Raw genomic sequence first — 13,088 nt, forward strand, 5'->3', positions numbered from 1 at the left:
TTTAAAAGGACGATATATTAAAAAAGGATCTGAAAGATTGTAAGGATTGTACGCAGGAGCACACGCAACATTTGAAAGGTGCAGTTTCCACAGGAATGTTGAACATTTGGATGGAATGCATTCTAACGCGTCGTTTACATAATCAGCAAGCACTCGTAGAAAGTAAACGGTGTTTCTTCTTCGAATGGACACGTTCTCGTGCAAGTATCCCTTAGAAAATACTTTTATATACATCGCATGATCATGCAACTGCGTCTAGCTATGTTTTTGAAATAGTTCTAAATAAAAAGAGAGGTCGTAAGGTAGAATTAAATGGTTTAAAATGAAGAATATGTTAGTAGTATTAGTAGCGTGACATAGTTCTCAGTAATGCAAATGTAAATTTGATATTATATTCTTTATATCACATTGCTCATATGTATGTAATAACTCGTCATATACACAATATATACGTTACTATTAAATAATATACACATTTAAAGGAGTTATACATGTAATATAGCAAAGGTTATAAGTAACACACACTACTAAGCTATAAAATTAAACATAATATAAATTATTGCATATTTTCTGAATTTCATTGAATAAATCAATACGTCGAAGAGAATTTTACAGTCATTTACCCTCGATTATTATCGCATCCGATTCTTCTTCCTCGCCATCTTCACAAATACATATACGAGGAACTAGAAAAGTTTCGTTTATGTTCACATCGTCGATGGAAATAACCATCGAATAAACAAACAAATAAATTTTCTAAACAATACGAAAGATTCAGAAACACCGAGAAATGACCAAGGATAATTATAAAAATCTGCTTAATTAAACAGAGAAACTATACTCCAGTCGGACGTTTGTCCTTGTTACACACTTTACCTATCTCTTTCTGTTGCCGCTCGTATCGTCTATCTTTGTCACACACTATCACTGTCTCTTTCTATTGACGCTCATGCAGCCCATTCTCCTGGAACATCGCTGTCGCCATCTATTTCTATGGCCCTCTGCATTGTCTATCCTTGCTGCCCACTATCCCCCTCTCTTTCTACTGTCATTCGTGCAGCCAATTCTCACAGAACACTGCCCTATCTATTTGTATGACCGCTCGCATCGTCTATCCTTGTCGCACACAGACTCTGTCTCTTTCTAGCGCCCATTGAATAATCCTTCCTTGCTGTATAATACCGCCATCTTTGTCCAATGCTATGAACATACGTGTATATCCCTGTCCTTGTTGCACACTCATGCCTTCCTCGTCCCACTCACAGCTAGCGTCTGTCCTTGTCACACACTGATGCTATCCTTGTCTACGAACGTCTATTGTGTCGCCATCTACTACCCGTTGCATCAACTTAGGGTTTCGACATCTCCCACCAGATGGCGAAAAACATACTGGTATATACCTGTCCTTGTCGCACACTGGTGCTCTCCTTGTCTAAGAATGATCTACGTGCTGCCATCTAACAAGAGCGGTAGGAACCGCAACTTGGTATATCCGATAATAGATGACAGCACATAGATTGTTCGTAGACAAGGATAGCATCAGTGTGTGACAAGGACAGACGCTAGCTGTGAGTGGGACGAGGAAGGCATGAGTGTGTAACAAGGACAGGGATATAATATACAGGTACGTACACAGCATTGGACAAACACGACGGTAATAAACAGCATGAATGGATTATTCAATGGGCGCTAGAAAGAGACAGAGACTGTGTGCGACAAAGATTGACGATGCGACCAGCTATACAAACAGGTAGAGCAGTGTTCTATGAGAATTGGCTGCAGAAATGACAACAGAAAGAGAGGGAGATTGGATACGATAGTATCCAATAGTCGAGGGTAAATGACGAGACAGTAAAATTCTCTTTGACGTATTGAATTATTCAATGAAATTCAGAAAATACACAGTGATTTACATTATGTTTATTTTTATAGTGTAATAGTATGTGTTATTTGTAAGCTATGCCGTATTGGATGTATAACTCCTTTAAATGTGTATATTATTGTATAATAACGTATATATTATGTATATGACAAGTTGTTACATACAGATATGCAATATGATATAAAGAATATAATATAAAATTCACATTTGTTTTACTGAGAACTATGTCACGCTTGAAAGTAGTGTCTACGGATTGAAGAAACTTTTAGAATGCAGTCGTCCTATAATTATTCTCTGTGATGCTCTGGGATGTACTGACTTTCCTGTATTTTACCTGTTACAAACAGAAATGCCGGTTATATAACAAGAATGGTATAAAATATTAGTAGTGTAAGGTAATGCGAAGAATAATTACAGTTACTAACTTATTTTAATTATTACAAAAATAATAACAATAGTAATAATAAAAATAAAAGTTTCATAATATTAAATACATATAATTTCATATTTGGTTAATTTATATTCATTATTATTATATTGCCATGGATTCGAAATCGCCGCCGGATAAAATTATGTTCAGATGTGAATTGTACCATTTCTACCAAGCAACAGCTATAGTTATTTTGTGATTGTTGAATTTGCGGTTGAAAAATTTGGTGAAGATTGGGTACGTGGTTATACGATGGTTGTCGAAGAAAAAAGTAGTAATTCGTTAAAGAAAAATCAAATAAACGATGACACGACACCGACGGAGCAGAAGACGTATTCGATGGAAAGTATCCTTTCCAAAAAGCTTTTTGCTAACAAAAATAGTTCTGTCAACGCCATATGTTATTTCCTAACCTACATTTGTCATTTCCTGTCTTTTTTACTTGCGAATATATGTCATTGTCAGGAATTGCATTAAAATAATAACTTTCATAAATTTACAAATAAAAAGCTGTAAAAGGTTATCTTCTTTCCATATACAGATGTGTCTTTATTTATGTTTGTTATATTATTGATTTCTTTTTGACATATTTGTGTTAATGAAGCATGATGTAGCAATTACTACATTTATATATCATCTGTGAATTATATGTTGTTACTTAATGATTGAATAGTTCTAAAAATAATAAAAGAAGCACAGCAACAACATGGGTTGAGGCATGGTGACTATCAACGATACCGTGGATATTGCTCAAGAAGGCTGAGACGCCTTAGGAAAGTTCTAAAAGTCCCACAAGGAGACAAGCGTCACTTTAAGAGGAGAGACATAACAGCCATGATGGTTACAGATGATAAATTTTTACAAGTTCCCCTAATGATGGCGGAACGTGCTTGGAGTTATGCTATGCAATTGCGTCAAGAATCTAATACAGAGCCAAGAAAGAAGTTTCACCTGATATCGAGACTGAGGAAAGCTGCTACATATTCTTTACAGTTGCAAGAACTGATAGAGGTAACTTAATTTTTCCTATGTTAAAACAGATTGATTTCTCAATGGTAAATATATTTTTCAGAGTGTCAATTGCGATGCAAGGACAAAATTAGAAGCTCAAGCATATGTAGCATGGATACATGGGTCCCTACACTTTGAATTGCAACTATGGAAGAAAGCAATGGAGAATCTGAAAAAGGCTCAGGTGGTATATGGGAAGTTGGCATCTGCACTACCAGAATCTGAGCAAGTAATGTACAACGCTCGCGTTGAGGAGCTTGCTCCCAGTCTTAGATACTGTGCCTATAACATAGGAGATACCACTGCTATAGATGATTTAATGCAAATGAGAGGACAACTAAGTGGCGAGTTGTTAGCTAATTTAGATTCATTGATAGCTCAAACTCGAGAGAAACAAATAAACGCTGAAGAAGTGACCTGGCGGGGTCAGTCCTGCGGTGTAGTTCCACCCAGAGCAGCTGGTCTTCTAATCGCCGATTCTAGACTAAACCAGACATTAGAGAAAGCAGCTACGAATCAAGCTAAGATTGATTTACTGGAAGCGCACTTAATAGATTGCAAAGATGCGATTTCGGCTGTAAGAGACTTATTCAAAAATGAGCTAAAAAGTAAGGACAATGACAAGCTATCTCCTCCACAGCATTTAATTACATATTTGCAATACATCAGACTGTCTCGTACACTAGAAAGGAACTTAGCATTGATCAATGCAGCAGCAGAATCTGCTAAAACAAAACCACAAGATATCGTGCGGTTATATGAGGCAGCACTTCACAATCTTGTTGAAATATCACAGCTACAGGATGATGAAGAGTTTGTACGCGAGCAAGAAGCTAAAACAAAGGGATACAGAGCTTTTAAATGTTATTACATGGCACAATCACTAGCAAATCTTCACAGATGGAGAGAAGCCATGACCCTGTATCAAAGATCTGCGCAACATGCAAAAGATGCGCTAGAATATGGTATAATACTTCCAGAATCATTAAAAGAAGCTCTTGAAAAGCTAGAAATTTCTATAGAAGGTGCCAAGTATACAGCACATGCACACAGCGTTCTAGAAGATGGACAAGAAGAGGAATCTGGTGTTAATAAATATACAAAAACGAAGAAACCGCTGCATGAACGTTTACACGAGTACAGAGAAGATAATGCGCTTCTTACAAAACAACCTAATGTTTACAAATTGCCACCATCTATGCAACCTATCTCCTGCAAACCACTGTTCTTTGATTTAGCCTTCAATATGGTTGAATTCCCTGATCTGAGTGAGAAACTTGGTAACCAAACTAAGAAAGGAGGTCAAGCTGGTCTTACAGGATTTGTTAAAGGCCTTTGGGGTTGGGGTAACAAATAAAACAGGGGAAACGTTCAAGAAACATTCAATTTTGGACATTATCGCACATAGTACGATAATGTATTTTTACCGTATTCAATCGGCTCGACAAAAACCGAGTTTTCACTTATAACAACAGCAATATTGAATAATGAAAATAAAAAAGATATTATTAATATGTGCTTGATTTTTTATTAATGTTTAATTCCTTTATTCTAATTATTTGTTCATTATTTAAACAATTTTATATTCTTTTAAAATATTTTTCATTTAATTGAACAGGATAGAATTTTTTGTATGACAGAATAAGGGACCTTTAGTTTAAGAAACTGATTAAATATTTTCACGATTGAAATAGACAAAATTAACAGAATGAGGGGCGTATCGCGATTTAATGATTACATGTTTCAAAGTCAACCTTTCCCACTTAGGTCAACACATAACATAGATAAACAATACTTTCAAAACAATTCGCGAGTCAATGGAGTAAAGGAACGTGAGTACTTGGTGTACGCACCCCGGACCTTCACCGACTTACTTGAAGATTTAGATCAACATGATAGGGTTTACGATGCATCGATTACTATTGAAGCAACTCATACCGGCAATTAGTTAATCTAAAAATCCACTACATCGTAAACGGTTTCTCTTAAGTCATTTTACCTTTCTTAAAATCCCAAAGTTCTCGTGACCGCTATAAATGACAAAAAATCCCTACATTTTACTTATTTTTGAGACAATATTTTATAAATATTTTATTTTGAATAATAATTAATTTGAAATAATTTATTTTGAAAAAATAAGATTAACATCAAATCCGCGCGCGTTAAAGTTTGGATTTCCAGAAAATTATTTGATACCAGTACCAAATATTGTTTGTTCATTTGTTGATACGCATATCGTGAAGTAAAGTGAGAACGAAGTGAGAACGTGATAATTACGAATCACGAGATTACTATTTTATATTAAACGTAACTATTCTGTACGCCTTTTGAATTTATTTTTATATTAAGCGAAATTAGAAATACATTAGAAATAAAATACAAACTAAAAAGTTCTATAACATTAAGTTATATGATTAACCTTAATTACTAAATAATCTCGTGTTATCCTGTTTTTTCCCAAGATTAGTTGAATAACTAATAACAGAACTCATAATAACATGGATATTGAATTAGAACAATTGGCTATAAATCTTTTTGATATAGGAGCGTTTAAGTTTGGAGAATTTGTGACCAAAGTTGGTCTAAAAACACCAATATACTTTGATTTAAGAGTATTAGTCTCTCATCCAAAAATAATGGTAAGTTCTATTATTATAGTAATTACAATTATTTGTATGCATCTAAATGTAATAATTTATATTTGATATGTTTACATTTGCTATGTGCAGACTCGTTTGGCTAGAATGTTATTGCCATTTGTAGAAGAATGTCCAAACGTAGCACGAATTTGTGGTGTTCCTTATGCAGCTTTACCATTAGCAACATTGATTTCTATAGACTCTAATGTGCCCATGTTAATTAAGAGAAGGGAAACAAAGACACATGGTACAAAGAAAATTATAGAAGGGAATTTTAAGCCAGGAGACAGTTGTGTAATTATCGAGGATGTAGTTACAAGTGGTAGCAGTATTTTAGAGACAGCAGATATCTTAAGAAGGGAAGGTTTAAAAGTAACAGAAGCTTTTGTGGTAATTGACAGAGAACAAAATGGCAAAAAAAATATAGAGAGTCATGGTATTTTGATGAGGAGTCTCTATACAACCACAAAACTGATGACATACCTCTTGAAAGCTAATAAAATTTCTCCCAAAATTGTTAAAGATGTGACTGATTACCTATTAATATCCCAAGCACCAATCATTTCTCCAGGTAAAAAGATATTTAATATATTTTAAGTATTAAATAATTTGAGTACTTCACCTTAAAAAATTTCAGACACACGATTGACGATGCCATTTCATATTCGTGCCAGTAGGTGCAAAAATGAAATTGGTTCTAAGTTATTTAATCTAATGGAATTTAAGCAATCCACTATATGTTTAGCAGCAGATCTAACTAAAGCAGATGCTGTTATAGAGTTGGCTGATTTAGTAGGACCGCATATAGTGTTGTTAAAAACTCATGTAGATATATTAGAAGATTTTAGTGATAATTTCATCAAGCGTTTAAAAGAGTTAGCTAAAAAGCATGACTTTTTATTGATGGAGGATAGAAAATTTGCTGATATCGGCAATACTGTATGTTTACAGTATGAAAAAGGGATTTACAAGATTGCACAATGGGCAGATGTCGTTACGGTGCACGCGATCGCAGGTCAAAGTATCATAGATGGCTTCAAAAATAGTTTAAAAAACATAAGCGAACCTCGCGGTCTATTTATCTTAGCAGAAATGTCCTCCAAAGGAGCACTGACGATCGGTGAATACGTGCAGAATGCTATAAGTATTGCACAAACTTCGGATATGGTAGTTGGAGTTGTTTGTCAATCGGATATTTTCTCGAGTCCGGGACTTATTCAATTGACACCTGGTGTAAAAATATTGAAAAGTTCCGATGACTTGGGACAGCAATACAACACTCCAGAATCTGTTGTTAATTCTGGAGCTGACTTAGCTGTAGTGGGTAGAGGTATTACCGAAGCGGAAGATAAATTGGCTGCCACATTAAAATACAAGGAAGAACTTTGGACAGCTTACATAAAACGAATAACTTCGTAATAAACATCAGACTAGGGGAAAAATATATTTTTTTATTTTTGAATATGTATACAACAGTTAAAAACCGTAAATAATTGAGTAACACCGACTTTAAAAAAAAGATAAGTAAATAGAGCGATGCACAAATTTCGATGTATATACATTATATAATAGTACATTAATCTATTCACATTTTTGTACAAAAGCTTTAAAGTGTATTTACTTGTTCCCATTAACAATGATACAGGATTACATGTACACATATGTATATCCTTTGCAATGTGCAAGAAACTCTATATTTCCTATAAATGCTGCCATATAAAAATCGTTATATTTATACATGTTCACTTTACCTCTTTTGTACAAAATGCAATTAAATGAACCCCTTGCGATCCTATATATTACTTGTATGTAATGCAGATATTTTACATTTTCGTATATCTATTATAATGTCATGAAATTATATTTTTCATCAAAACTTAAGTGTTCTTGTCTTCAAATCAATTTACCTTATTTAGTCTTAATAGGAAATAAAAAATGCGATAGTTTGCAGAGGGCCAAACTTAATTTTGTCATCACGAGCAAGTACTGTATTTCACTGGGAACGCCGTGCATACGAGATCAAATTTTTCATGCCTCCTTGCTCTGAGTAAGTTCTTCGACTAGTTTTCGGAATACTTGCGCTACCTGGCTATCAGGTAATGTTACCAGGACACTTTGGCCAGTTGCTGCTAATTTCCCAACTTGTGGATCTATAGGCACTTTTGCTAAGAATGGAACATTCACCATTTTTGAAAGAGCTATTCCTCCGCCCGCGGAAAATATATTTGTACATTCCTAGAATTAGCATTCTTTGTAAATTGAAACAAAAAATTTGCTTTTATAATGTACGACAATAGTTTATACTAACTGAACATGATGGACAGACAAAGCCACTCATATTTTCAATAATCCCAAATATATGGATTCCAGTTTTCCTACAAAATGTTATTTCTCGTAAAACATCATCTACTGCAACTGCTTGTGGGGTGGTTACTATCAGTGCACCATCGCATTTCACATTTCTGAAAGCACAAAAAGCAGAATATAATTAATTCTCATTCTGATACATCATTATATGTTATATCCTCATTAACATGCATTCAAACAGAGTGTGTGTATAAGCTTATCAATCTCATGACTAATGCTTATCTAACAAGAAATACACTTCATTTGAATGTCACATGATGATTAATCATAGTCACATGTGAGAGTCCAAAAGCACATGACAGGAGTATTACAAATCTATGGAATATTTTTGAAATTCTTTTCACAATTAATATGACACATAACATTTAAGTATTTAACTATCTCACTAATACTTAAGTAAGGAAGAAATCTCACCTTAAGTTTTCCATCACTGTAATATGTTCATCTGAAGTTCCTGGTGGTGTATCAATAATTAAATAATCAATATCTTGCCAAACAACATCAGTCAAAAATTGTTTAATCATTCCAGTTTTTTTTGGACCTCTCCAAACAATACTCTCATCTTGATTTTTTAATAAAAATCCTATCGACATGACAGCCAGTTTTTGCTCTTTATCTGCAAATACTGGTATCCATCTATGTAATAAAATAACAATAACATAAGTAGATAATAATATTTTGTGAAAAATATATTCAAACATGAAGAAAATACGTAACAATCTTTTTAAAAAATTTACAAAAAATTTTCCAATTTTTATAATAATAAATGGTAATTATATTTAATACCCATCGGATGATTGATGAACATCTCTGCCTTCTAAATTCAACAGATAAGGCACACTAGGTCCGCAGAGATCAACGTCTAACAAACCAACCTATAAAATTTTTGATATGTAAGCAATCTAACCTACAATTCAAAAAATTTTTCAAACTTACTCGAAAACCCGACTCTTTGAGCGCAAGTGCCAATTGTGTGCTGATTGTTGATTTTCCAACACCACCTTTACCAGAAAGCACTAATAAAACATGTTTGACACCTTCCAACATTACGAAAAGAAATACGCAAACACCACCGGCGATGTAACCTCCACGACAGTCAGTCGCGTTCTGACAATTTTTGTTTTCTATCAATTTGACGTGGTTCCAGTCAAACGAGAATTTTTTCAACTAACAATTTTTCTTGTCTAAAATGCAGTCCATTCAAATTCATACAAACTAAAGATCAGAAGTTTTTCTATTTCGTTCATACATCTCATAGATATAAAATATTTATTTTCTAGTAATCATGCATTTAAGTTCGACGATAATGCAAACATTTTGAGTTGCAAAATTTATCTGTTTTTGTATGAATACATTTCTAAAAATAAAGGAACCATTAACTGGTAAGTAAAAGTTCGGGAATTCTATCGCCACTGAACTGACACCTGTAGGTAAAAGAATTAAAAATTTTAGTTTCAAATTTTTAAATTACGCAATTACAATTTTTGTAACATAAAAATTTTATTTTATCTAGTAAATAAGTTTTAAGAGATTTATATCTAAACTAAGCGTCTGTATTCGCTTCTACGACCATATGGTAATCAATAAATTTCCGTATCTATTAGCAACGGTGACTAAAAATGGTAAACATTGCATCGTGCATCGTATTTTCTTTTTTCTTTTTAAAATATATTATTCGTCAGTACTTTAAAAATCACTTTCATATACACATTCAACCTTTTACATTATTTATATTTTATTCGCTCTATAAATCTTCCTAAAACGAAAGTATTTTAACTTTTTTTACACTGAATGCTCGTAACAGATACTATCAAGAGCGAAGCCAGCTGCTTCTGAAGGAGTGAGAAAGTCCGCATCAGACAAAAGAACACCAAAATTAGAGGAATTTTTGGAGAAGCGTGATTACACTGGCGCTTTGACACTTTTGGAGTTCAACAATGCCTCAGAAACTACTGTAAATTCCGAATTATGGATGGGCTACTGCGCTTTTCACTTAGGAGACTACAAACGTGCATCAAAAATTTACGAGAATTTAAAAAAGAAAGATCAAGCACCGGCGGATACGTCGACGAACTTAGCATGTTGTTATTTCTATCTTGGCATGTACCCTGAGTCTCAACAAATTCTGGAAGATGCTCCACACAGTAAATTGAAGAACAGATTGTTGTTTCACTTAGCGCACAAGATGGGGAATGAAGCTAAATTGATGGAATACCATCATATGTTGGAGGATTTGATCGAAGATCAACTTAGTTTGGCTTCTATTCATTACTTACGGGCTCATTATCAAGAGGCTATCGATGTTTATAAAAAGATCCTACTGGAGAACAGGTTGTCATCCAACTGTCTTTATTCTACTTGATAAGTAATTGGAATATCGATATTTCAAATTAAAATTATCTTTAGGGACTTTGATAGTGACGATTCGAGTATATATAGCATTAACGAAAATCTAGGCGATAAAAGTTCCGATGTGCATTTGATCAGAGAGTTAAGAAGTTCCAGGTACCCACTTCCTCCATCCTTTTCCTATTATTCCCATAATATGAAGAATTCTTTCTAACCGAAGACAATTCTACACGATTTATCTTCGAAAACTTTATCCGACCATGTTCCTTTTACAGAGATTACTTCGCGCTAAATGTATACGTTGCCTTGTGCTACTACAAATTGGATTACTATGATGTGGCGCAAGAAGTTCTTCAGGTTTATCTACAAAAGTATCCTGATAGTGCGATCGCCATAAACTTAAAAGCCTGCAATCATTTTCGCCTGTATAATGGTAACGCCGCACAAAATGAGATGAAGCAGCTGATAGATAAGATGTCCAACTCTCTCAGCTTCAGTCACGATCTCATACGTCACAACACAGTCGTACGTAACGTTAGAAAATATTCGAACCATTTTATACATCACAATACAATCGTACGTAACATTACAGAATTTTTTCAAATCGTGGACATCTTTATGGATTCGAGTAAAATAAATTTATAATTAATACATACCTAAAGGAATTAATTTATCTTAGGTATTTAAGGGCGGAGAAGGTGCGTTGCAAATTTTGCCGAATTTAGTGGACGTTATACCTGAAGCCAGACTGAATCTGGTAATTTATTACTTGAGACAGGACAACGTGCAAGAAGCGTTCGAATTAATCAAAGATCTTGAACCGGCTGTCCCACAGGAGTACATCTTGAAAGGGATAGTCAACGCGGTAATGGGTCAGGAAACGAATTCCGTAAGTTTCTGCGGCAACTAAAATGCAAACTATGTGAGCTAATTATGAAAATTGTTTTTAGCGTGATAACGTAAAAACGGCGCAACAATACTTTCAATTAGTGGGTTCTTCGGCGTCAGAATGCGATACCATACCTGGCAGACAATGCATGGCCTCCTGTTTCTTCCTCTATCGTCAGTTCGAGGAAGTCTTGGTGTATTTGAATTCGATAAAAACTTACTTCTCCAACGAAGACAACTTCAACTTCAATTACGCCCAGGCACAGGCCGCGGCGGGTTATTTCAAAGAGGCGGAAGAGGCGTTTTTAAACATAAGAAATGAGAAATACAAGAATGATTACATTTATATCAGTCTATTGGCGCACTGCTGTGAGTGATCGAGAAATAATGTTTAATCTTAATACCTTGCCTTGTACGTAATATCGAGACGTACTCAAGGCATAGATAATAATTCCACTTTAGTGAAGGCAAATTATATCATACTTGAGGTATTGATAACAAAAGTGAACTTCGATATTTGACAAATTAAGTAATTCATTATCTAAATTAAACACGAGTACAAAATACTTAGTGCAATGAATGGCTTCGTTTTGTATGACTAGTGCAACTTCTTAAGCCAGACTAACAGGAGAAGTTCATATTTAGGAAAGATTAGTCATTTACACTTTTGCTCTTGATGTCTCATTTATAACAAAAAGTCTGCTTTAATTGTTCAATCCTTCTTTAATTTCTCAATGAAAATCACTGTAAGCACAAACTACATTATAACTTTCAAAATTTTTCACTTGAGAACATCATAGAATATAATAATCAAGGGATCGATTATTTCTATATTATTCTTTCTTATTCTGATTCAGACATAATGAACAAGAAACCTCAGTTAGCCTGGGACTTGTATCTAAAAATGGACACGACGACGGAGTCGTTTAATTTGCTTCAATTGATCGCGAATGATTGTTACAAAGTCGGTGAATTTTGGTATGCGGCAAAAGCGTTCGACATGCTGGAACGAATGGATCCAAGTCCAGAAAATTGGGAAGGGAAACGTGGTGCTTGTTGCGGCACTTTTCAATATATTGTAGCTGAAAGGCAACCAAAGTGAGCGCTTTTACTTTGAAAAATCATCTTTTTTTCCATAAAAAAGCATTTCGTTATTTTGCAAATATATGATTCCTTTTTAATGTCATTTTTAGAGAACTCTTACCTGAGGTCGTACAGGTTTTGAAGAATACCTCGAACTCACAAGTGGAACAGATCATTCGAGTGATGCGTAAATGGGGTAAAGATAACAGAATTAATTGTTGATGATAAGAATCGAGTGGACAGTGACTGATCGTTATCGTTAAGCCTGAAACGTTAAGCCTTATCTGAAACACGTTGAACAGCTATGGAATGTTAATGCATCTTGTAATATGCCTGTGTAAATTATGTATATGCTAATTCAAGACCACAGGCAAAAAATACAGTAAATTATATTTTTGCTTTTCACACAAGAGCAATCTTAGAATTCAATATCAATCAA

At 34.3% G+C, this 13,088-nt stretch overlaps 4 protein-coding genes across 7 annotated transcripts; 3 read left to right on the forward strand and 1 right to left on the reverse strand.

Annotated features, from left to right (window-relative positions):
• The first annotated feature begins 2,424 nt into the window (after positions 1–2,424).
• Positions 2,425–4,837, forward strand: Srp68 (signal recognition particle 68). Its single transcript, XM_069126821.1, has 3 exons — positions 2,425–2,658; positions 2,986–3,323; positions 3,385–4,837. Exons 1-3 carry the CDS (start codon positions 2,565–2,567, stop codon positions 4,678–4,680), a joined length of 1,728 nt encoding a protein of 575 aa, XP_068982922.1. The 5' UTR covers positions 2,425–2,564; the 3' UTR covers positions 4,681–4,837.
• Positions 4,838–5,336: 499 nt separating this feature from the next.
• Positions 5,337–7,843, forward strand: r-l (rudimentary-like). Of its 2 annotated transcripts, XM_069126825.1 has the most exons (4): positions 5,337–5,630; positions 5,786–5,962; positions 6,053–6,533; positions 6,600–7,843. In XM_069126825.1, the coding sequence occupies exons 2-4, from the start codon at positions 5,822–5,824 to the stop codon at positions 7,379–7,381; spliced, it is 1,404 nt and encodes a 467-aa protein (XP_068982926.1). In that variant the 5' UTR covers positions 5,337–5,630; positions 5,786–5,821; the 3' UTR covers positions 7,382–7,843. The 2 variants fall into 2 exon arrangements, with proteins under 2 accessions (XP_068982926.1, XP_068982927.1); XM_069126826.1 differs by lacking the exon at positions 5,337–5,630 and having other exon boundaries at positions 5,828–5,962; positions 6,162–6,533.
• On the reverse strand, positions 7,394–9,633 carry Nubp2 (NUBP iron-sulfur cluster assembly factor 2). Its single transcript, XM_069126829.1, has 5 exons — positions 9,266–9,633; positions 9,116–9,204; positions 8,744–8,965; positions 8,271–8,424; positions 7,394–8,197 (listed from the first exon to the last, which is right to left on the reverse strand). The coding sequence occupies exons 1-5, from the start codon at positions 9,374–9,376 to the stop codon at positions 7,991–7,993; spliced, it is 783 nt and encodes a 260-aa protein (XP_068982930.1). The 5' UTR covers positions 9,377–9,633; the 3' UTR covers positions 7,394–7,990.
• Positions 9,621–12,894, forward strand: Ttc26 (tetratricopeptide repeat domain 26). 3 transcript variants are annotated; one of them, XM_069126823.1, is made up of 7 exons: positions 9,621–9,759; positions 10,134–10,660; positions 10,954–11,254; positions 11,358–11,567; positions 11,629–11,935; positions 12,424–12,664; positions 12,760–12,894. In XM_069126823.1, exons 2-7 carry the CDS (start codon positions 10,302–10,304, stop codon positions 12,869–12,871), a joined length of 1,530 nt encoding a protein of 509 aa, XP_068982924.1. In that variant the 5' UTR covers positions 9,621–9,759; positions 10,134–10,301; the 3' UTR covers positions 12,872–12,894. The 3 variants fall into 3 exon arrangements, with proteins under 3 accessions (XP_068982924.1, XP_068982923.1, XP_068982925.1); XM_069126822.1 differs by lacking the exon at positions 9,621–9,759 and having other exon boundaries at positions 9,824–10,660; XM_069126824.1 differs by lacking the exon at positions 9,621–9,759 and having other exon boundaries at positions 9,824–10,660; positions 10,954–11,203.
• Positions 12,895–13,088: the final 194 nt, after the last annotated feature.

Source organism: Bombus flavifrons, chromosome 14 (genome assembly GCF_040668555.2).
Source record: "Bombus flavifrons isolate JBK064 chromosome 14, iyBomFlav1_principal, whole genome shotgun sequence".
NCBI classification, from domain to species: domain Eukaryota; kingdom Metazoa; phylum Arthropoda; class Insecta; order Hymenoptera; family Apidae; genus Bombus; species Bombus flavifrons.